This window comes from Panthera leo, chromosome B1, assembly GCF_018350215.1.
Source record: "Panthera leo isolate Ple1 chromosome B1, P.leo_Ple1_pat1.1, whole genome shotgun sequence".
Lineage (NCBI taxonomy): Eukaryota > Metazoa > Chordata > Mammalia > Carnivora > Felidae > Panthera > Panthera leo.
The window spans coordinates 204,508,473-204,531,724 of NC_056682.1; the positions used below are offsets into that span (position 1 = coordinate 204,508,473).

Here is a 23,252-nt window from a genome sequence, read left to right on the forward strand (position 1 = left end):
CCGGGTGGCTCAGGTCATGATCTCACAGCCTCTGAGGTGAGGTGAGGTCGAGTTCGCCACGGGCTCTGTGCTCACAGCCGGGGAGCCCGGAGCCTGCTTCGGATTCTGTGTCTCCCTCTCTCCCTGCCCCTCCCCCACTCTCTCTGGTTTTCTCTCTCTCAAAAATAAATAGACATTAAAAGAATTAAAAAAAAAGAAAAGAAAAGAAAGAGGAGCAGGTGTGGTCAGGGGATAAGCTGCCTGCGAGGAGCCAAGTGAACATTTCGAACAGACAGCTGGGTGATCGGGCCTGGGTGTGGGGCAGGTGGCCTTGAGGCGTTAATGTTTACGCTTTAAGCTGTACACGTGCCCTGGGCAAGTCAGACAGCACTGCGTCTCCAAACACCAGAAGTCTCACCACACGGTGAAGACCCCTGTGCTGACACCACCCTCCCTCCATCCACAGAGCCCAAGGTACCAGTTCCTTTCGGTTGGTGGCACAAAGTACATCTGAAGAGAAAAGAGCTGGCGATCTTTTTTTTTTTTTTTTAATATTTATTCATTTTTGAGAGACAGAGAGAGAGAGCATGTGCGCAGGTGGGGGGCAGGCAGAGAGAGACGGGGGACAGAGGATCCGAAGGGAGGTCCGCGCTGTCAGCACAGAGCCCGACGCGGGGCTCGAACCCATGAACTATGAGATCATGACCTGAGCGGAAGTCGGACGCTCAACCGACTGAGCCACCCAGGCGCCCCAAGAGCTGGTGATCTTCTAAAAGCGAGGGAGGATAGCCAGCTAACAAATCTAGAGGTGCCGCGAAGCCCGAGAGGAAAGGCACGAAGGAAGCAGAACCCGAACACGTGGTGACGGAGTGCTGAAGCCAGGGACGGACGACGTGCCCTCAGAGCACACGGACTTTTCAACAGGAGCCACCGAAGCCAGCGGACAAGGAGTCCTGGAAAGAAACAACTGGCAAGCTGGAGTCTGGATCCGGCAAGAAGTGCACTGCAAAAGAGGTCAAATAAAGACGTTTTGGAGAAACGAGCTCCGCGGACGCTGGCCGCCACTGGCCCTCACTTAAGGAAACAGTACCTGGCGTCCGTCCTTCAAGCGGGAGAACGACCCAGCCCGGCCCGGAGGCAGAGGACGGGTGTGCGGGATACAGATCTCACGGGGAGCGGTTTGCAAAACGGTAACGTGACATCTGGGGCCTCGACACGGCAGAGAATCGAAGTGCCCGACGATAGCGCGGAAGTCGTGAGCGGAACAGACGCACTGTGAGGGCTGGCCCGCCGCGGTGTCCACGGGCCTAACCCCCAGGACCTCTGAGGGCGACCTTACGCGGTGAAGGCACTCGCAGGTGTGATTAAGCTAAGGCTCTTGAGGTGGGGAGATGATCCGGGATGATCCGAACGGGCCCTGCACGTCACCACGGCGTCCTCGCGAGGGGGCCGAGGGGGATCTGACAGGGAGGAGGCCGCGCAAAGACCTCAGGAGGGAGAGGCGGTCAGATTGTTCTCAAGCGTGTGCTCGGGTGTGTTGTCGCTGCTGTGCTAAGACGGGGAAATGATGGCCGTGACGGAAGAAGTTCACACTCCCATCCCGAGAAGCAGGAGGCCAGACGCGTGGCCCGGCGCCACACAGAGACACGAGGGTGGGGAGAGACCCGTGAGGGGCCTCACGCGATGCGTCTCCATTGCACAGAAGCTGGACGCTTCCCTCGGGTGCAGGGAAGGGCGGCGGGGAAGCTTTGAAAGTCGGTGTGCGTTGGGCAAAGGGCCCTTAACGAAGGGAGCTTGAGGCCTGGGGCGAGACCGTGACTGACTGGGGTCCATCTATCGGACCGGGATACGAAAGAGCGAGGAGCCCACTACGCGTGTCGGTGAAAGCGGCTCTGTGGAAGGTCTCAGGGATGTGACAAGTGACCTGTGTCTCTGTTACCGTGTTAGTGACGCCTGTAACTCCAAAGGGAATGAGTATGTCTTGGCAGGACTCGTATCGTGGCCTCAGCATACCTGGAGACGTGTGGGATTTTTGGTTGTGTTTTCGGCATCCGTGAGGCGCGAGACGCCAGCCTTCTTCACTCCGAAGGTGACGGTTCTCAGGCAGCGGCCTGACGGTGCGGAGTCAGTGTGGACACGGGCCGTTGTTGGCCAGAGCGTCCGCCGCTGAGACAACCGCGTGGAGTCTGGCCAAAGGACCGGCCCTTGGGTCCTGTCCCTGCTCAGGGACGCCCTGGCAGCCGCGCTCCACCGGGCGCCACGGCACACGGTGGCCCGTGGCCCGCCGGCTCCCGGGGGGCTCCCGGGGGGCTCCCGGGCCGCCGGGGGTCTGGGGAGGAACGTGTTGCCGGCGAACCGTGAACAGGACCGAGAGCTGCTGGCCCCTGCGTCCTAGGGACTCTGTCCCAGGAGTCCCCCCGGAGGTGAGCGCAGGCTGGGTCAGGGCCTGCGGGCCCCGGGCAGCCTGGAGGGGGCGCGGGGTCCTTCCGGGTGTGGAAGCGGCTGCGGCCGATGGGCCGCTGAGACAGGCACAGATCCGACGTCTCGGGAAACAGCAGGGCGTTGACCCTGACGGTCGGGCTGCGGCACCGGCTTGTGCAAATCTACTGTCAGCCGCCCTCAGGTTTTCCAGGTGAAACAACAGGCAAATTTGGGCCTGTATTTTCTCCCCTTATGTGGTTTTTTTCTTTCTTCCCCCCCCCCCCCCCCGTTTTAGGCTTTTCATTCCTGCGTCAGGGGGAAGCGGCGGAAGGGCCTGTGGGGGCCTCCCCTGGGCGGGCCTCAACTGTAGCGGCTCCCCTCCCCCCTGCTTCTCCTCTTCAGAACCTTATTTTTCCTCTTTTTTACAAATATTTCTTATTCAAAACATGCTTTTTTATTTTTTTAAAATTTTTTTTTAACGTTTATTTTTTATTTTTTAAAAAAAAATTTTTTTTTTCAACGTTTTTTATTTATTTTTGGGACAGAGAGAGACAGAGCATGAACGGGGAGGGGCAGAGAGAGAGGGAGACACAGAGTCGGAAACAGGCTCCAGGCTCCGAGCCATCAGCCCAGAGCCTGACGCGGGGCTCGAACTCACGGACCGCGAGATCGTGACCTGGCTGAAGTCGGACGCTTAACCGACTGCGCCACCCAGGCGCCCCAAGTTTTATTTATTTTTGAGAGAGAGAGAGACAGAGCATGAACGGGGGAGGGGCAGAGAGAGAGGGAGACACAGAATCTGAAGCGGGCTCCAGGCTCGGAGCCATCAGCCCAGAGCCCGACGCGGGGCTCGAACTCACAGACCGTGAGATCATGACCTGAGCCAAAGTCAGCCGCTTAACCGACTGAGCCACCCAGGCGCCCCGATTCAAAACATGTTTTTAACATTTATTTATCCTTGAGAAAGAGACAGAGACAGAGGGCAAGCAGGGGAGGGGACAGGGACAGAGAGAGAAGGAGACACAGAATCCGAAGCAGGCTCCGGGCTCCGAGCCGTCAGCACAGAGCCCGACGCGGGGCTCGAACCCACGAACCGTGAGATCGTGACCTGAGGCGAAGTCGGACGCTTAACCGACGGAGCCCCCCCAGGTGCCCCTTTTCTCTTAAACAAAATCTGGCTTGTATCTCTGGGCAGGTAAAAACTTTTTGCCCCTGACTGTTTTTGCTTACTTTCTCCATTCTCGATGCTCTGGCATTTGGGCCTTGGGCCTGGAGAGGGTGCCCCTCCTGGGGCTAGTCAGTTCCTGGAGAGGGCCTTTGCTGCAGACGGACCAAGCCAAGCCCGCACCCCCCCACAGCCTTCATCTCTCTCACGCGCCAGACCAACAACCCCTCCCCCAAAGTCACCCCATGGCCAGATGCCGGACACCCAGGGACCACCGCTGTAGCCTAGGCCCGACGAAATGATTCAAACTACCCAATCCTAAACTTACTCCCTGAGCCTGCTGCCCACCCGTCTCTTCCCGCAAGAACCCCAGTGAAGGGCAGTTGTTTCCATTTCTGTCCCCTTATCATATCTGATTAAAACGAATCCTAGGAACAAATTTCAGAGCAAAGATGACATACTTTGATGATGGAGGAAGGGGTCATGAGCACAGAAACGCAAGGAACGCAGCTCTAGAAGGTGGAGAAGGCCGGCCGTCGTCCTCTGTGGGGGGCATGGTCCCGCCCACCCCTTGAGCACACGCAGCGGGCTTCTGCTATCAGATCCGGACTGTGGAGCCGCCATGGGAGGCAGCGTGGCACGGGCCAAAGACGGACAGGCACCACAGGGGCACAGCAGGTCCACACAACGGCATGGATTCACACAGGGCCTTGGTCATATGGTCGTATGATTTTGTAAAGCTTGCTAAAGGGAGATATTATGAGCACAGCAGTTCCCACACTGCCTCAAGCTCCCCGGTCACTTCCCCTGTCACCGGGGTGGTTCGGGGTGGGGGGGTGGGGGGGGGGCTTTCCAGGATCCGGTCAAGGGGAAGCTGAGCTGTGAAAACATGAGTCGGGGTTTAGCGGAGTATATATATGTCCTTCCTAGTCACTTCCTTGCACAGCAAAGTGAATGCCAGATACCCTGGCACAGAAAACACTTCCAGGAACACCCTGGCAATCAACCAAAAGGAGTGAATCACACGGGCTTTTGGAGCGGGATTACACGTTCTGCTGATTTAACAGGAAATGCTGACATCAAGATAACGTAGAACCCTAACAGCCAGTGGGACAAGGACATGATGTAAGGTGGTTCATCAGATCCGTAAGGGCTTTTGAGATTAGTCACGACACAAGAAAGTGCACTATCCCGAGACTTTCCAGCTTGTAAATGAAACTTGTCAAAGTTCTCTCCAAATTTGACTGTGGTCGTAACAATGGATATGAGCTGCGAGTAATGAGTTGTCAAGCGAGGACTTTTGTAAAATAGAAGTCACCATTTTGTTTTCAATCTGCTGCGTTGGAGACACTAAGTTCTCCTTCTCTTTTGTCCTTGGAAAGTAATATCTCAAAACCGTTATGAGACAATAGAAGCACCTGGGGGGCTCCGTCAGTCGAGCATCTGACTTCGGCTCAGGTCACCATCCCACAGTTGTGAGTTCGAGCCTCTCATCAGGCTTACCGCTGTCAGTACGGAGCCCGCTTCAGATCCTCTGCCCGACCCCTCTGCCCCTCCCCTGCTCGTGCTCTCTCTCTCAGAAATAAAAAATAAACATTAAAAAAAGGAAGAGACAATAAAAAATGTAGATGATAAATGTATCATAGTGGAGTGGCATGCAGTTATGAATAAAAATTGTATTTTCTGGATTTGGGGATGTTTGTGCTATTGTCAATTTGTTAAAAGAGTATTATTTTTTCTCTCATTCTGAATAAATACGTATCTACTTGTATCGTAATTTGCATTCTTTCCTAAAGGGAGAGGCTGTCCCAGACCCGGACAGGCTCAGCACCATGCTCCCCAGGGGGCGGTCAGGGGACCCTGCCTCGCCCACACTGCCTGGGCAGGGGCTGGCCTGCCGCCTTGGGAGAGGCAAACGCTTTCAGAGCCAGGAGCAACTCCGTGGCCTGAGGGCAGGCGGGTGCTTGAACAGAACACAAAGGCCCTCGCCAGAAAGAAAAGGCTCGTCAGTGGGACGAGGCGAAAACTTAAGAAGGCCTACTCACCCATAGCCACCAGTGAAGGAGTGACAAGCCCATCCTGGCGTGGGGGAGGCGGAGCTGGCGCAGTCAAGCTTCGATGTTCGCGGATGCTCTAGTCATGATTCACCTGCCGGCGGACGCTCATTGGTGACCGCACGACTAACCCTGCCGGCGCTTTCCCGGTCATCCGGGGACCGCACACAGCAGCGAGGAATCAGTGTCGGGACAGGCACGTCCGGCCGGAGGCGGCAGGAGGCCACGCCCCGTCTCCTCGCTTGGGCTCACGCTGTAAACACGGGTCCCTTTTTGCTGTCCGTCTAGCGCGACGTCTCCCGCAGTTTTGTGCTTTTTGTTGGTGACTCCACGGCTTGACACGGCCCCCCCGTCTCACGGCCGAGCAGTGTCATTCCCATGGGCGTGTGTACCCGTGGCACTCAAACACGTGGATCGGAGCTCCTGCAGGGATTTCACACAAGAGCCGAGGTCTGGCACCAGTGCGCAAGCCCGTTAGCAGCAGAGACAAGGCACCGTGACAGCTGCAGTAGGACAGCCGTTTCTGTGCGAGTGTGCACCAGCAACAAGGAGGCCCACGAGCGGACCTCAAAATAAAACACGTATAGAAGGCAGTCACCAAATAACGTGCAGCTGGCCCATTTCTGTGCCTAGTTTGACAGGGTTCCTGTAACAGCCCCACAAGCTGGGTGGCTTCAACAACAGACGGTTGTTCTCCAGGGAGAGAATTCGTGTGTCAAAACTCTAACCCCCATGGGTTGGTATTTGGAGGCAGGGCCTCTGAGGGTGAATCACGTGGGATGGGGTTAAGTGCCCTTATAGACACCGGGCAGCGTGCTTGCACTCTCTCTCCTGCCACGTAGGGAGTCACAGTGGGAAGGCCACAGTCTGCATGTCAGGAAGAGAGCCTTCACCAGGACCTGACCGTGCGGCCCCCGGTCTTGGACCTCCAGCCTCCAGAACCGTGAAAAGTCAAGTGTGCTGTTGGAGCCCCCGAGCCCGTGGGGTTGTGCTACGGCGCCTGAGCCAACCAAGCCAGCGGGGGGGGGGAAGGGGAGAGAGACAGCCTGTGGACCCGAAGCTATCCCCAGGAGCATGGATGTGGAGAGGGCCGCCCAGATCCTCGAGGGGCACCCTGTTCCAGGAAGAGACTGTTTCAGCGTCGGCCAGAAGCTGGCGACTATTTTGCAAGGCGTTCCAAGAGGTTGGGGGCAAGGTTGGTGGAAGCGTATGTTTGCCACGTTCACAGACACGCTGTGTCAGAGAGCACAGTTGTGGCTCTGCAGACACGGACACACGCGATTTCCTTTTTCACGGTGTTGCCCCCGCCCTCCACTTTATCACCAACGGAAAGAGATATATCCTTCAGTCCTGTTTCCTGAGAAGTCAGCGGTAGTCTGGATCCCGTGGAGCGGTCTTCCATAGAAATCTCCGCCTTCTCACAGGCACGTGGGTCATAGTCCCCTCGGGGCCAAGAGGCAGGTCGGTTCTGGGGCCTGGCTCTCTGGCCTGGCCCTCACCTATGACCTGCCACCTGGCTGAGGGCCGGTTTGGGGAGCTGGGTGGGCTGAAGCCAGAACGGGGGGGTCGAGGAGACCAGGAGAGGACCAGGGCCTGTGAGCCCTTTGTTTCCTCTGCTTGGGCGCCTTCCTGCCGCCCCAGGCCTGCCCCTCCCGGGCACTCAGTCCCGGCTCCCTCCGACCACTTGGCACCAAACACAAACTGGCATTTCCAGGCTATTTTTCAGTTTGTTGTCGGTCCCCCCCAGAACTCAGCTCCAGGAGGGCAGACATGCCAGCCCAGTGCTTGGGATGTGCAGCGGGTGCTCTGTGAAGTTTCTGGACAAATGAAGCCCCCTCCTGGGATTGAGGGCCGGCATCCTCTGCCTTCTCAGGACCCGGACTCTGGCACTGCCCTCCCTCTCCCTCTGCTGTCTGCACCTGGACCCCCTCAGCCAACCAGGGCAGTGGAACCCTCTCTGTCCCTCCCTCCACAAGCCCTGCACACATCCAGCCGTTTCCTTCGTAGCATTTGTGGTCACTACGCCCTCTCCTGGGACATTATTCTCCCCGGCTGTGTCCCCCACCCTGTTTTTCTGCTCCTCTGGGACCCTGGGGCTCTACTCTTCCCTACACCCCTGGCCAGTCCCTCCCTGAAGCTCATTCTTACCCTGCCCGGGTGGGTGCCTGGCTGGAGAACCGCCCAGGAAGGCACGGTGCGGACCAGGTGGGCCCCCCAAGAAGCCCCTTGGCCCACAGCTGCCAGCTTGGCCGTGGGCATTGCAGTCTGCGGTCAGGCCCACAGAAGAAGGACCCCGGAGTGCTGGCAGGAAATGGGGTCAGGGCGACCTTCATGGACACGTCGCCTACACGTCCCCAGCGCCACCTGGACAAAACAAAGCTGTGTGTGCTGGGGTCGCCCCTTTGTAGCCAGCCTTCCGGGCAGGGCTGGCGGGTGGAACTCACTCCTTTCCCTGGGAGTGTGGTACGGGCGGGTCTTTCCTACCAGGAAGGAGTCCAGGAGGCCTCTGAGCCGTCACGAAAGCCCCCCCCCCCACGGGAGCAAGAGGCCAGGGCCCAGAGGGAGGGATGCTGGGCCCTCAGGCTTCCCACTGGGGAGCTGATGGGAGGGGGCGCCATCTGCGAACAGCCAGGGCAGCAACGTCAGCGTGGGGAGGGGGTCATGCAGGCAGTGGCTATTGCTGGCCCGGACCCTCATGAGGTCCCGATCTGAGCTGAGGGCAGGGGCCGGGGCCTGTGGGTACTCCGGGTGAGGAAGGGCCCACGCGTGCGAAGACACAGCAAACGGGGTCGTCCACGCACAGCTGGCGGAGACACCCAGGGGAGGAAGGCCTTGGTTCCCAACCCCACCCTCGGGCCCCTGAGCACTGCCGCGCGCTCGCCCGGCCGCCCCGGGCAACTGCGAACCACTGGCGGGATCCGGGTGTCGCGTGGGAGGTGTCCGCCTGCGCAGGCGCGGGTCCGGGCGCCGCAGGTGCAAAAGCCTCGCGTCGGCGTCGTGGGGAGGCTGCGTGCGTGGATCCCGGTCCCGGCTCGGGCGCAGGCCGGAGCCCAGCCCCAGCCCCTTGCCCTCCGGGCCTCCCCACGCGGTCCCCGCTCCACCCGGGCTCGGACCCTGCCCCGGAGGCCGTCCAGCTCCCCTCTCCCGTCCCCGCCCCACCCGGCCCCGCGGGCCCCACCTCCCGGCTCCGCCTCTCCAAGCCCCGCCCCAGCAGGCCCACCGCCCCACCCAGCCCCAGCCCCGGTCCCCGCCCCCGCCGACTTGGCCCCGCCTCCCGGGCTCGCGCCTGCGCGGTGGCTGCGGGCGCAGTCGGAAGACCGGCTCGGACGGCGAGGTCGGCGGGGAGGTGGCGGCCCCTCTCGCCCGCAGCTCGGACCCGGCTCTCGCCCGCCGCCGGGGGTCGGGCCGCCCTGGGCGAGGATGGCGGCGGCGGCCGAGCCCCGGGCTCGCGCCTGGCTCGGCGGCAGCTCGCCGCGCCCGGGCAGCCCGTCCTCCAGCCCGGAGCTAGGCGGCAGAGGCCGCGCGCGGCCGGGGCCGGGACCCGGGTCGGGGTCGGGCCCGGAGCGGGCGGGCGCCAGGCCCCCAGGCCCCGCCGCGACTGGCCACAGCTTCCGGAAGGTGACGCTAACCAAGCCCACCTTCTGCCACCTCTGCTCCGACTTCATCTGGGGGTTGGCCGGCTTCCTGTGCGACGGTGAGCGCCCGCGACCCCATCACAGACCCCGGTCCCCCCCCCCCCCCCCGCTCCCCCACCCCCCCCCCCGCTCCCCCACCTCCGGGCCCAGAATGGGCTCCTCACCTCTGACCTGTGTATTCCCAGCGATAGCCTTTTCTGGACAGAGCCGCCTACCCTACGGGGCAGGATCGTGCTGGCCCCAGAACCTCTCCATGGAGGTGATAAGGACTGGCAGTTCCAGGGGCTTGGGAGTGTCAGGTGGTCGCGGCCCCTTCCCCAGGGCTGTGGGTCTCAGGAAAATTGTGCTCCCTGGGCTTCCTCACTTGGGTTGGGATTCAATGGGAGAAGAGCACTGTGGGCTACGTGGGGCAGGTGCAGTGACTGGGGGATGAGGCCAGTTCACCCCGAGCAGGTGGGGCTGCTCTGGGCTCCTCACTGCCATCAGCTGGGGCAGCAAGGGCAGCAGTGTGGACGGGCAGGGCTGATCCGGGCCACTGGCTCCCGTGCCTCAGTGCTGGGCCTTTCTTGCCCTGCATACACACTGCTGCCCACAGGGGCCAAGTGCAGCATGCCCCAACAGGACTCCCACCTAGCTGCCAAGCTGGCTGGCTGGGCGAGGAGGCCCTCCCTCCTCTGACTCTCGGGCAGCAAGGGTGCAAGCTTCCAGGGTCTGTTCTCTTGGGGTCCTGCTCCCCGCAGCAGGGCAGGTGGGCGGGCCCTGAGGACCACAGCTGCCCAGGGGTGTGGAGAGTGGCAGGGGAGAGCCTTTGCTCCGCTCAGGAAGACAGGCTTCTGGGGCTTCTGGCTCTGGGGACAGGGGGACCACTTAAGGTTTACAGAGAAGGCTCGACCAGGTGGAGGCGGGTGGGCCTTCTGCCAAAGAAAATGGCATGTTTGTCCTGATCCCCCAGTGCTGCACCAGGTGGCCTGGCCAGCTGGCATGGGGGGAGTCACCGCTGGTTTCTCTCATATCAGAGACATTTAGCGCCCTACCTTCTCCCACGCCAGAGACTCGCTGAGGTGGGAGACCTGCATGTGCAGCTGAGTCAGCTCCAGGTCTGAGGCTAGACCCAGGGTCCCCCTCATGGCTGTGGCCTCTCATAAGTGGGGCCCTGGGAACAAGGGGTGAAGCAGCTCGGGGAAGGAAGCGGGGCTTGGGGACGATGTGAAGCCTTCACTGGGCAGCCGCGTGGACGTTCTCCCCGCCTCTGTGGAGAACGGGCTGGTAATTTGGGTAAGCAGAGGGACCAGATGAGGGTGTGGGAGGAAGAGCCTCCTCCCCTGCCAGGGAGCACCCAGGATGTGGGATGTGGGGTGATCAGGTGCTATCTCTGCCGGCCAGAGGAGGGGGCTGGGTGCCACTTGCCCAGCCCAGGACAGAGCTGGTCTGCGCGCCCCGGAGGGGAAGCCAGCTGGAGTGCTCACCCCGCCTCTGCCTCCCCACTCCTCTCTGACCCCAGCCTGCTGTGGCTTTTCTGAAGCCAGGACTGAGGGCTGCCCTTGCTGGCCCGTGGGGGGCCTTGTCTGCGTCCTTCTGGGGATTGGGGGGGACGGGTTGTCTCATGGCCCCTGTGGTCACACTTTTCACTAAAGGTGGTGTTGGGGAGTCCCTCTGCCACCTGCTCACTTCCCAGCCCCCAACAACCTTGTCCATCCTGTCCTAGCCCAGGGGGCCCAGCCCCGCCCCACCCCCTCACCGCTGCATGTGTGCCAGAGGCCCCTTTCTCTTGCACTGCCCCCTCACCCTGTCCATCTCCGGGCCTTAGTCTGGCTGGGCTCTCTGGGCCTCCTGTCTCAGTGGCCTCCGCGGCCTCCCCAGGATGGGTGGCCCTCGGGGGCACAGCACAGGTCTGAGCACTCACTGCCTTTGGAGCCTCTGGGCAGGGGCAAGGGCAGCTGTGGCTCGGCTGGTCGCCCGCCTGCCTCGGGCTCCTGGCCCGTCACAGGGCTAGCTCTGGTCTCAGCAGACACATGACGGGTGGGAGGGGGAGTTAGGGATATTTAGAGTTGGGGGTGGGGGAAGGATGTCCTTGGTGAAGCTGGTCTGGGGGGATGTGCAGAGACGCCTGCTCGCCTGCCTGCCCCTCAGGACCCACACATTGGAAGGAGAGCTGGCCTGGTGCAAGGGGCAGGGGCCACTCTCAGGATTCTAAGACACGCCATCATCCCGGCTCTGGGCTCTCTGGGGTGAGAGGTGGGGTGGGGCAGAGGGTCAGGGTGTCCATGGCGCTTCTGGGGGTGAGGCTGTTGTCATGCCCCCGAGACAGTGGAGATGGTGGGACCTGCTTGCGCCATCGTTCAGGGCTGGGCTAGAGCTGGGGCGTGGGCTGCGGTGACAGCCCGTACCGACCCCCCTTCGGCTCCGGCAGAGTGGGCCCGTTGCGGTCGGTGCACTGCCCTGGCCCTCGGTGGTTCTGCTTGCCAAGGCCTCCCTTTTGCATGCCAGGCCCTGGGGTCTCTCGATTCCCGGTGGGTCGGGGGCCGACTCACGCAGCTCTCATCCCACAGTCTGCAACTTTATGTCCCACGAGAAGTGCCTGAAGCATGTGAAGACGCCCTGTTCGAGCGTGGCGCCCAGCCTGGTCCGAGTGCGTACGAGTGTGGGCTAGCAGACTTGCGGGGAGCGTGGGTGGAGGCCTGGGGAGGCCGCGGGTGGCGGGTCCTGGGCCGGGAAGCAGTCTGGCTGGTTGGATGGGGTGGGACTGTTCCTTTGCGCTGGTTTGGGCCCCGAGGATGCTGGCCGCATCCCTGTTGCGAGTCCCTCCCGGGGCACCAGCCGGGCCTCGCTTCCCGCCGGCTGTGACCCTCCGCCCTGCCCCCCACCTGAGGTCCCTGGCACCCGGCCCTGCTCCTCCTGCCTGTTGGTGGGCCTCTGTCCGCATGCGCTTCATCCCAGTTGCCCCAAATATGTCATGGGGGCGGGGGAACAGGCCTGGAGGAAGCAGCCAGGGCCCAGGCTTCCTGCGCGGTACAGCTGAATCAGGCCTGGGCCGGACCAGCAGGGCTGCTCTCTGCAGACGGGGCTGCCTGACCTCGGGGCTGCTGGGAGCAGCCCACGCTTGGTCCTGCAAGGACCATAGGGGGAGCGGAGAGGTGGGCATGCTGGGCAATTCCAACAGGACCCCTGGGGGGCACCGAGGGGCTGGGGCGGATCTGGGGGGACTGCAGGGGTCAGGCAGGTGGTGTGGGTGGCCATGGGGGCTCTCTGGGACGCAGAGGTCTAGGCCTGGGGGCCTGGATTGGAGGTGAGGGTGCTGGCGGGCAGGCCCCAGGCTGAGGTGGAGCTCTGCTCCCTCTAGGTCCCTGTGGCCCACTGCTTCGGCCTGCGGGGCCTCTACAAGCGCAAGTTCTGCGCCGTGTGCCGTAAGGGCCTGGAGGCACCCGCCCTCCGCTGCGAAGGTACGGCGGAGCCTGCCTGGCTGCCCTCTGGTCTGAGCCGGTCACCAGGCTCCTGGTCTCCCCTGGGCCAGGTGGCTGGTGGAGGTGGTGGGCAGGAGGTGGGGCGGGGTCCTGGGCACTGATGGCGCTGGGGGGGAGGGGGCGGTGTTCGTGGATCCTAGAGCTGCCTGCACAGGAAGGCAGGTGCAGGGCGCCAGGCAGGGACATATGAGGAGACGCTGGTTCCAGCCGTCCGTGCGGGGGGCGGGGCGGGTACGGCCCCCGCCCAGCACATGAGGAAGCTTAAAGGAAGTGGATCCAGAGCATGTGGTCTGGATCCAGCCTTGTCAGAGATGCCCGCCAGAAGGGGGCAGGGCCCGTTGGGGAGCGGCGAGAGGCCCTTACCCCTGCCCACCCCCCAGTGTGTGAGCTGCACGTTCACCCCGACTGTGTGCCCTTCGCCTGCAGCGACTGCCGCCAGTGCCACCGGGACGGGCACCGGGACCACGTGAGTGTGCAGGGCCCGATCTCCCGAACCTGGGGGCAGGCGAGGGGCGCGAGCTGGGGGCCGGCCGAGCCACTGACGGTCCCCTCCGCAGGACACGCACCACCACCACTGGCGGGAGGGGAACCTGCCGTCGGGTGCGCGCTGCGAGGTGTGCAGGAAGACGTGCGGCTCCTCCGACGTGCTGGCGGGCGTGCGCTGCGAGTGGTGCGGTGTGCAGGTGGGGTGCGGCGGGGGTCCCGAGGGGTGCGGTGGGCGGGGCCTGTGGGGCCGGGGGATGTGGGGGTGTCTCCTTTCCATCCTCGGCCGTCTGCCTCGCACTCGGTTGGGGCGGGGGGACCCGTCTGGTCCGAGGGTGGCGCTGCCCGCCCGAGTGTCCAGCGCGGCCCCCGCAGAATGGCTGAGGGCCGTCCGCGCCCCGCCCCCCAGGCCCACTCCGTCTGCTCCACCGCGCTCGCCCCCGAGTGCACGTTTGGGCGCTTGCACACCATGGTGCTGCCCCCCGCGTGCGTGCGCCTGCTGTCCCGCAACTTCAGTAAGATGCACTGCTTCCGCATCTCTGAGAGCCCGGCCCCCGAGCCGGGTGAGGGGGACGATGGCGCGGACGGAAGCTCCCCCGCCAGCCTGGGCCGAGAGGTGCTGCCACCGGAGTCCAGTAAGTACCTCTTAGCTGCTGCCTGCACCCCCCCCCCCCCCCCCCCCCACCTCATGCCATCACCTGTCCTGTGCCCAGCCCCGTCCTGCCCCATTGCCATCCCGTCCTGCACTCCGGGGACTCATAAGCACTTCTCTCTGGCGCAGGCAAGCAGACCCTGAAGGTCTTTGATGGGAACGATGCCCTGCAGCGAAACCACTTTCGAGTAATCACTGTCCCCCGCCTGGCCAGGAGCGAGGAGGTGCTGGTAAGAGCCCCCCCCAGCGGCCGCAGCAGGGCCCCTTCCCGGGAGTGCTTCAGGGCACACACCATGGCCCTGGCTCGTGTCCACATCTGGCCCCCACCCCCACCCCGCAGGAGGCAGCGCTGCGGGCTTACTACGTCACCGAGGACCCTCGGGACTTTGAGCTGCAGGCGCTCCCCCAGCCTGTGCACGCCGCTGACACCGGGGCGCGGGGAAGACCCTGGAGCGGTGGGGTTGCAGAGGAAGAGGGCGGCCGGGGCCCGGGGGCCCGAGAGGCCGTGCCCGAGGCCTGCATCATCCGTGCTCTGCCCCGCACCCAGGAGGTCCTGAAGATCTACCCTGCCTGGCTCAAGTGAGACCCAGGCCCGAGGCCCAGGGTCCGCCAGCGGGGAGCTGGGAGGGGTGGGGGCCGTGGGACCCAGGCTCCTGAGCTTGTTCCCTGCAGGGTGGGTGTGGCCTACGTGTCCATCCGCGTGACCGCACAGAGCACCGCCCGGACTGTGGTGCTGGAGGTCCTTCCGCTGCTCGGGCGCCAGGTGCGTGCGCGCCGGTGCTCCCGGCCAGCCTGCCGGGCCGGCTGCCCCGTGTGAGTGTCCTGGGGGAATGGGCGGTCCAGGCCTGAGGCCCCCAAACTCTGCCCCCCGCCCCTCCCCCCAACAGGCCGAGGGTCCTGAGAGCTTTCAGCTGGTGGAGGTGCTCATGGGTAGCAGGCAAGGTGAGTGAGCGGCCTGCCGTCGCTGTCTCCACCGACCGGCCGTTCGGGCTCCCCAAGGCCTGTTCGCAGAGGTGGGCCTGGTGCCTGGTGCTCACAGGCCCCGCCTCTCACCCTTGCAGTCCAGCGGACGGTGCTGGCGGATGAAGAGCCCCTGCTCCACCGGCTTCGTGACATCCGGCAGGTCATTGGGGGTGAATGCTGGTCCCCAAGGAGCTGCCAGGCTTTGGCGGTGGCCTCTACCTCATAGTGAGGGTCTGCCCCCAGGACACCATGTCCCTCCTGGCTGGCAGTGCCACCCCCCTGGGCCTGGTGGGTCTGTCCGCATCCTAATGTCACCTGTTCTGGAAGGTGGGGCTTAGAGCCACAGACCCTGCCCCCTCCCCCCCCCCCCCCCCCCCCCCCCCCCCCCCCCGGGAGTTGAGTGGCTTGTCCCAAGGGAGGAAGCCTGTGTGTTCTTCCTTTCCTTTTCTGTTTATCCTGCGGGATCTTTTCAAGGGCCCCTTTCCCGGATGAGGGGGTGGAGGGGCTGGGTGCTGGTGCTGTCCTCTTGTGCTCCGGCTCAGCGTCCCGCCCCCTTCCTGCAGACGTCCCTACGGCAGATGAACCAGATGCGGTTCTACGTGGCTGAGAGCAGAGCTGTGGCCCCGCACGTCTGCCTGTTTGTCGGTGGCCTGCCTCCTGGCCTGTCTGCCCAGGAGTATGGCAGCCTACTGGACGAGGCTGTGGCCACCAAAGGTGTGACTGCCCGGCCTGACCTGGGGCTACTGGCTGCTGGCAACCAGGGGTTCAGAGAGCAGGCCGTGGGGGCTGCTATGCCCCCCCCCTCCCCTGCCACTTGCTGTCTGAGCGTTTGCAGAGCTGATTCCCATTCTGTGGGCCTCGGGTCTCACCTCGAGGGCCCAGACTGCTTACCTCTGCCAAGGGGTTTCTGAGACTCCTGAGCTCCAGCCTCTGCCTTTTCTGCCCTTGGGTCTGACTGGGGGAGGGACTCACTGGGAACCTGCCTGCAAGCGAAGTGGCAGCAGCATTGGCCTGAGGGGCAGGGTGGGACTGCCTGGGGTGGCCGTGCTGAGGTGGCCGTGCCCGGGGGGGGGGGGGGGGGGGGGGGGGGGGGGGTGGCGGATGCACCCCGATGGGGGGGCCGGATGCACCCCGGGGGGCAGGGCGCTCCCCTGATGACAGCCTGTCTTTGCAGCTGGACTGGTGTCTGTGAGCCACGTCTACTCCTCCCAAGGTGAGCCGCCTCCGTGAGCCGTGGCCAGACTTGGCCAAAGGTCATTCCCTAGAGTTAGATGGAAAGGCCTGTCCTCGTTTTTGTGTTTCACTTTGTTTAGAACCTGACCTTTTTCTTGGGGAACCACGGGCAAGGGAAACGTGTTTTTTTTTTTTTTCTCTGCCTCAGGGCTGTAACACTTTAGCTAAAACGTGACTGAGGTGCAGTGGACGTATTCTCCAAAACCTGTTCTGCCCTTCGGTTTGCACCTTCTTTTATGGAAACTTCAAATCTACCCAAAAGTGGGAGGATTCATTACCACGAGCCCCATGTCCCTTCTGTGTGTCCTCAGTAGTATCATTGTTCTCCATTCTTGCGGGTGCCCCTCCCCCCCGCCCCAAACCACGGGTCTCAGCAAGCTCAGTGGGCCAGGGATCAGAGTGTCCCCAGCCACTCCATCCCACCTCCTGGTGGCCTTACCTGCACCCACCTACTCCGTCCTGTCTCTGAGCCTCGTCGTCTTTAAAGGCTCCACAGAAAGGTGGTCCTGGTCACGTGGATGCCATCAGGTGGCACAGCCAGGGTCCCTTCCGGCTGCGGGATAAGGTGAGGCTCTGGCCTGAGCTTACAGTGCACCTGCTACAGGTGCAGTGGTGCTGGACGTGACCTGCTTTGCAGAGGCGGAGCGACTGTACATGTTGGTCAGGGACACGGCTGTGCATGGCCGGCCGCTCACTGCCCTGGTGCTTCCAGATGTGTTGGTGAGTGGGTGCTCTGGGGGGACACCTGGGGAGGCGTGGCTCCCACCACCGGTTTGTCCATCGTGCAGGGTGGTGGCCAAAGTCACACCAAGGGAGGAGCCTGAGGTCCAAGGGTGAGAGGCCTGCGTGAGGACCACAGGATGCAGCACCTGCCCCGTGGCGGCTGCCTCCCAAAGGCTGTGTGTGTGCAGACACCCTGCCAGACCCTTGCCTTCTGTGGGGTCACTGGGCCCTGGCCCCATACCCCCAGCTTGGGAGGCCCGGGGACCCCTGCCATCACCCTGGGCCACCTCCGGCCAGTAGGTGGGGCTCCCTGACTTTGGAGGCTGTGTCCAGAAGAGCGAGCTAGGGGTGAGTGCAGGGTCGGGGTGGGCATCACGCAGGGCAGGGCAGGGTGAGGGGCCGGAGCCCCAGGTCCCGCCCTACGCTCTGTGCCTTTGCAATACCCTCTGGTCCACAGCCCTGCTGGTCCCCAGGATCCCACCAGAGGTTTGTGGCTGCTCTGTCCCTGAGCCCTAACTCCTGACCCCTGACCCGGTGAAGCAGAATTAGGGCAGAGTGACTTCAGTGTCTGTGACCGGGTGGGTGACTGGTCCTGGCTGCCCTCTCCTACCCTGAGCTGGGTCGGGACCCGGTGCTGTCCCACTGTCCTGACGAGGGTGCAGCGTGTGCAGGTCAGGGTCTCTGACAGCTGTCAGCCAGGCAGGAAGTGCCGACACACCTTCTGTCTCCCGGCAGCTGCCTGCTTTGGGGTGAGCGGGTGAGGGGTGACCGAGCAGCTCTGCCCTGTGGGTCACTCCAAGTGTGTCCTGGCCTTCAGCCATGGCCAATCCTGTGCCTGTTACCCAGGACCTCCCACGGTGGGGACCCCAGACCCACTGCAGGGACCCCAGTGCCCTCACCATCCTCGCCACTGTCGGGACCCTAGCCCTTCATCCTCCCCGTCGTGGGGACCCTAGCCCCCCATATTCCCCATTGTGGGGGCCTCAGCCCCCCGTCCTCCCCATCACGGGGACCTCAGCTCCCCACCACTGTCTCCGGACACTGTATTTTGAGGGTGGTGTGTTGAGATGTGGACTCCCCACACTGGGAGGCACGGGGCCACTCTGTGAACCCGGCTGCTGCTCTTGGCTGCCGTGTGGGTCGGTGGGGGCCCTGGGAGCCGCATTCCTCCTGGGGTGTGCGCCTCATGGCTCCAGGAGGGGCAGATGGAGTCCCACGTGGGGGTCCAGCCTGGGCTTCTGGGCTACGTGGATCAGGCAGCGGGTGTGGTCTGGGGACAAGTGTCACAGTTGGTGTGGCGCCGCCTTTGTGCTCAGAGCTGCAGGCTGGCGGGCCTCATCTCTGTTCTGCTGGCCAGCGACCATGGGTGCCTCTGCCGCACGGGGTGCCCTGAGCAGTCAGCGGCAAGGTGGGAGTGGCCGTGTGGCCCCCTGGACCCCTGTGCGCCTTCCTTGGGAGGGGGCTGGCCCCAGATTGGAGGACTGTCACTGCCCGGACAGTGCCATGGGGGCCACCAGGCACTGCCTTCGTGGGGTGGCCTTGGGAACCTGCCCTAACCCAGCGCCCCATCTGTCAGCACACGAACCTGCCCCCAGACTGCTGCCCCCTCCTCGTGTTTGTGAACCCCAAGAGTGGAGGCCTCAAGGGCCGCGACCTGCTCTGCAGTTTCCGGAAGCTGCTGAACCCTCACCAGGTCTTTGAGCTGACCAATGGGGGGCCTCTTCCTGGGTGAGTCTAGTGGTCCCCCGCTGCGCTGCTCAGTCTGGCAAGCTCCGGGAGGGGTGCCTGCACACACCCGTTGAGAGGCCAAAGGGAACAGGTTGGGGTTCCGTGTCAGAACCCTCAAGGCCATCGTGTGTGGGGGATGAACTGCAGCCCCCTTCTGCCCCAGGGTCACCACTTCCTGCTCCCACCAGCTGTGCACCTGCGTAGGCATGGCTGCAAGAGCACTTCTTGTTTCCCTGTTGCCAGGTTCCACGTGTTCTCCCAGGTGCCCTGCTTCCGGGTGCTGGTATGCGGTGGGGATGGCACTGTGGGTTGGGTGCTCGCTGCCCTGGAGGAGACGCGGCGCCACCTGGCCTGCCCAGAGCCTTCTGTGGCCATCCTGCCGCTGGGCACAGGTGGGCTCAGCCAGCACATCCCATGCTTCAGTCAAGGCCCGGGGGTGGTGGTGGGTAGGTGGGTGTGGAGAGTCAGTCTTCTCTTGCCTGTGTCCCAGGGAATGACCTTGGCCGGGTCCTCCGCTGGGGAGCGGGCTACAGTGGGGAGGACCCGTTCTCCGTGTTGGTGTCGGTGGACGAAGCTGACGCCGTGCTTATGGACCGCTGGACCATCCTGCTGGATGCTCAGGAGGCTGGAGGTGCAGAGGACAGCACGGCAGATGTGGAGCCTCCCAAGGTATCCGTGTGCTCTGGTGAGAGTGTGGCATCCGCCGGGCCCCCTGCAGGCTGGGGGGTTCACGCCCGTCCCTGCCACCACCTGGGGTAGGTGCGAGTGCCATCCCGGTTACCGGGAAAGCTGAGGCCCTGTCAGAGCGGTGACTTGTTGGGGACATCCCAGGCCAGCCGTGATCCTCGTGGGCACCACGTGCCACGCCTACCTCCCCCTAGGTGCTGGTGGTCACCGGGCAGGGCAGTCACTGGACAGAGGCAGCCCTAGCAACAGGGACAGAGTTGGGTTGGCGACGAGGAGGCTGGACCCAGCTGGGGGAAGGCGGAGAGCAGCCAGTGGGGGCTGACCAGGGCCACGCGAGACCGTCTTGTCCCCAGATTGTGCAGATGAGTAACTACTGCGGCATTGGCATCGACGCAGAGCTAAGCCTGGACTTCCACCACGCGCGGGAGGAGGAGCCTGGCAAGTTCACCAGCAGGTGCTGGAGGGGCCAGGAGGGGGGCTGGGACTGCTCTGGGCCGCCCCCCCCCCCCCCCCCCCGCCCCGGCGACGGCACCCTTCCTGGGGTTGGCCGGCGGGAACTGGCGGGTAGGGGCGGGAACCTGGGGGCCGTTTTGGGCAGGGCGAGGGCGCGGCCTTGACAGGGGCGCACCCCCGCAGGCTCCACAACAAGGGCGTGTACGTGCGGGTCGGGCTGCAGAAGATCAGCCACTCACGCGGCCTGCACAGGGAGATCCGGCTCCAGGTGGAGCAGCGGGAGGTGGAGCTGCCCAGCATCGAGGGTCTCATCTTCATCAACATCCCCAGGTGCCAGCGGCTGGGGCTCTGGCCGCAGGTGGGGCTCCAGGCCCGCGTGCGGCCTCGCCCCTCTTACCCGTGCGCCCTTCCCTCGGTGCAGCTGGGGCTCGGGGGCCGATCTGTGGGGCTCGGAGAGCGACTCGAGGTTCGAGAAGCCGCGCATGGATGACGGGCTGCTGGAGGTGGTGGGGGTGACGGGCGTCATGCACATGGTGAGTGCGGGCAGGCCGGGTGGGCCCCGGTGTGGCCCCTCGGGCCGCTGAGCCCAGCCGGCCCTCTACCCTCCCAGGGCCAGGTCCAGGGCGGGCTGCGCTCGGGCATCCGCATCGCCCAGGGCTCCTACTTCCGCGTGACTCTCCTGAAGGCCACGCCCGTGCAGGTAGACGGCGAGCCCTGGATCCAGGCTCCCGGGCACATGATCATCTCAGCTGCGGGGCCGAAGGTAGGGACCGGGGTGGGCCGGGCGGGGCCTGAGCAGGCGGGGCGGCGGGTGTGGTGCTGGAAGGCCGTGGCCAGCCGAGTGCCCGCTGCAGCAGCCAGTTGTCCCGGAACGCCACACCGGGAGGCCTGCACGCTGAGGCCCCCTGGGCTCAACAGACCGAAGCTGCCGGGAGGCGGGCCGAGATAGCGCCTGCAGGATCACCCAGCCCTTTGTCCTGACTGGTCCTGGGACAGGTCCACATGCTCAGGAAGACCAAGCAGAAACCCAGGAAGGCTGGGACCCCCAAGGATGCCCGAGCAGATGGGGTGCCTGTCCCCGAAGGGGACCCCAAGTAGCAGAGAGCCCTGGAACGGTCTGTGTATCCAGCAGCAGCAGCAGCAGCCAGCCAGCCAGCCACGGATGGACTTGCCCATAGCTCTGACCGTGGGGTGTCTCCCCCTCATCCCTGTGACTCGTGGAAGCTGCTGGGTGGGTGGCAGGTGTTTCCTCCCCTGGCCTCTGGTCCAGTGACAGGGCGGGTGCGGGGCTTTGGCTGGCCAACGCTCTCGCCTCTTGGGGTCCAGGCCACCATCACCATCCTGGGCAGCACAGGCACTTCTCCCTCTGCATTCACTGCCGCCCCCCCGCCCCGAGCCTGTTGAGGTGGGCAGCACTGAATCTCAAGCCATCTCCCTGGATGCTCCTATAGGACAGCCAGCTCTGTGGGCCCTGGGTGCACCTGGTACAGACCTGGGATGCCCTGGCCATTGAGGGCTGGGCAGGGGCACCTGCTAGGTCTTGGGGAAGGTGCCTTGTCTCCTGGCCCCATCACTGTATGACTGCTTGGGCTGCACCTCCAGAGAGGGCCCTGACCCAGATGGGCTTGGCCAACAGCCTGAAGATGGTGTGGTGCCCAGGAAGCAGCAGAGCAGGGGAGCTGGGCCCTCACAGGGGTGGGGCAGAACGTGCCTGCAAGGGACCGGAAACACATCCAGGCGGGCCGGGGCCGGGAGACCCAGAGGAAGTTTACAAAGCATGAAGTGGGAAGAGCCAGCTTTAATCACCTGTTTGTCAACAATCAGTCCCAGTATCTGTTCAGCTGACTGGGCTCGTGGGTCCCCTTGCTGCTGCTCGTGGCGGCAGAGACGTGGCAGGAGGGGCGTGGGGCAGGCCTGCCGGGCAGACCACTGTGGCGTTCTTCCACCAAGCAGAGTTCAGACGGCCCGTGGAGTCCAGCCTCTGGCCCCAGGAGGAGTGTCTCCTGAGTCCTCCAGGAAGGCCCATGAACCCCCTGTCCCTCTTGTCCTGGCTCGGCCCTGCCAGCCACGTCCCCCAAGCTTCTGCCAAAACTGCACAAATGCACTGTAGTGGCCGTTTGTAGCAGAACACTCGTGTCATGTGCCTCTAGCACACAGCCGTGTGTTGTGTCCCTGTTGGTGTAATTATTTTGCTTTGCGGGCCTTGGTGTTGGTTTTGGTCTGTGGCTGTATGTGGTGGTCAGGGTGAGTCTGTCCTTCTGTATTTAAGTGCGTCTGTGTGCCCAAATGGGGCAGTGTGGGCCTGGCACCAAGGGCCTGTGTGTACCTGTCACTACCTGAATGTAATCATAATTTATACCCAGGATAAATACAGTCTGGGCGTTGCCGACCTGCTCCTGTGTTCTCTGTGCCTAGTGACCAGGGTGGGTTGCCCAGCAGCTGCCAGGGAGCTCTGCCTGCAGGAGGGTGGCCAAGGTGGGGACCCACGCCCCCTCCAGGGCTGAGGCTGTGGTCCCCCAGCTGCCCCTGGAGCCACCCGACTACCGGCGTCCGTGTGGGTCGGCTCGACGGAGAACGCGGGCCTAGGACCGAAATGGGCACGGGCGCGCACAATACAGAGCGAACTTGCTGCCAGACTCTGCAAAGTGGAAAACCTCCCGAGGGCGCCAGAAGAGAACAATGAAAATAAAGCCCCGGTGGGCCGGATGCAGGCTGGGGCAGGGAGGACGTGGAACTTACTAGGGAGACGGGAGGAGCGGGGACCGCACGTCGTCCTGGCCCCCTGGTGCCGGCAGGGGGAGGCCCCGCAGGGCCCGCAGCAGGGCCAGGGCCAGGCGCACGAGGAGACGCAGCAGCAGGAAGCCGAAAGGCACGGCGATCTGTGTGAGGTGGAAGATGGCTGTGCTGAACCTGCTGAGGAAGCAGGTGGAGGCGAAGGCCAGCAGGCTGGCACAGGGGTACAGCGCGAGCTTGGCGAACATGAACGCGTGCTCCCGGCCCCCGAACCGTGCCGAGGGCTGCAGCGTCTCCTCCTCGTGCAGCAAGGCCGTGGTCCAGATGGCAAACTGGAAGATGCTGGCGAAGAAGACGATGGCGCAGCTGACGCGCACGCTCTCGAGCTCGTCGTGGGGCTGCTGGGCGAAGGCCGAGGTCTGCTGGTAGGCCAGCGGGAGGCCGCCCACAAAGGCCAGCGACAGTGTGTTGAGCAGCCCCATGGACTGCGTGGCTTTGCGGATGTGCAGGAAGAGCGAGTGGTGGGCGAACCAGAGCAGGCCCACCGTGGCGAAGGAGCCAAAATACGCCAGGAAGTGTGGCCCGTACACGCTCAGTGCCGCCACCAGGCTGCCGTGGAACTTCTCCTTCACGTCCTTGGAGTCCGGGATGTTGTCCTCGCTGAGGATGGTCAACACACAGCATTTATAACAGCCTCGACGCAGGGCGTCAGGTCCGGCCACAGCCCCCACCCCATCCCGAGCCCCGTCGGGCGGGCTACACCTAGCTCCCAGGCACACTTGAATTTCACATAAAGGGCACAGACAGCTTTTGTTGTCTCCTACATGCACACTTAGTATACTAAGCGATTACACGTTCATCTGAAGTTCAAATTTAACTCCA

The 23,252-nt window shown here is 63.7% G+C and overlaps 2 protein-coding genes across 5 annotated transcripts in view; one reads left to right on the plus strand and one right to left on the minus strand.

Moving 5' to 3' along the window:
* The first annotated feature begins 9,039 nt into the window (after positions 1 to 9,039).
* DGKQ (diacylglycerol kinase theta) lies at positions 9,040 to 21,798 on the plus strand. Its single transcript, XM_042937158.1, has 22 exons — positions 9,040 to 9,313; positions 11,804 to 11,883; positions 12,595 to 12,694; positions 13,096 to 13,181; positions 13,273 to 13,398; positions 13,608 to 13,833; positions 13,980 to 14,080; positions 14,191 to 14,429; positions 14,523 to 14,613; positions 14,738 to 14,792; positions 14,912 to 14,973; positions 15,377 to 15,527; positions 15,988 to 16,026; positions 16,651 to 16,766; positions 18,346 to 18,497; positions 18,741 to 18,889; positions 18,988 to 19,166; positions 19,538 to 19,638; positions 19,821 to 19,967; positions 20,059 to 20,170; positions 20,248 to 20,400; positions 20,634 to 21,798. The coding sequence occupies exons 1-22, from the start codon at positions 9,040 to 9,042 to the stop codon at positions 20,733 to 20,735; spliced, it is 2,841 nt and encodes a 946-aa protein (XP_042793092.1). The 3' UTR covers positions 20,736 to 21,798.
* TMEM175 (transmembrane protein 175) overlaps positions 21,418 to 23,252 on the minus strand; it is a 28,034-nt gene continuing 26,199 nt past the window's right edge. For all 4 annotated transcript variants that reach the window (XM_042937159.1, XM_042937162.1, XM_042937161.1 and 1 more), the window contains exon 11: positions 21,418 to 23,030. In XM_042937159.1, coding sequence (XP_042793093.1) covers positions 22,376 to 23,030 — 655 coding nt within the window. In that variant the 3' untranslated portion in view covers positions 21,418 to 22,375. The remainder of the gene's footprint in view (positions 23,031 to 23,252) is intronic.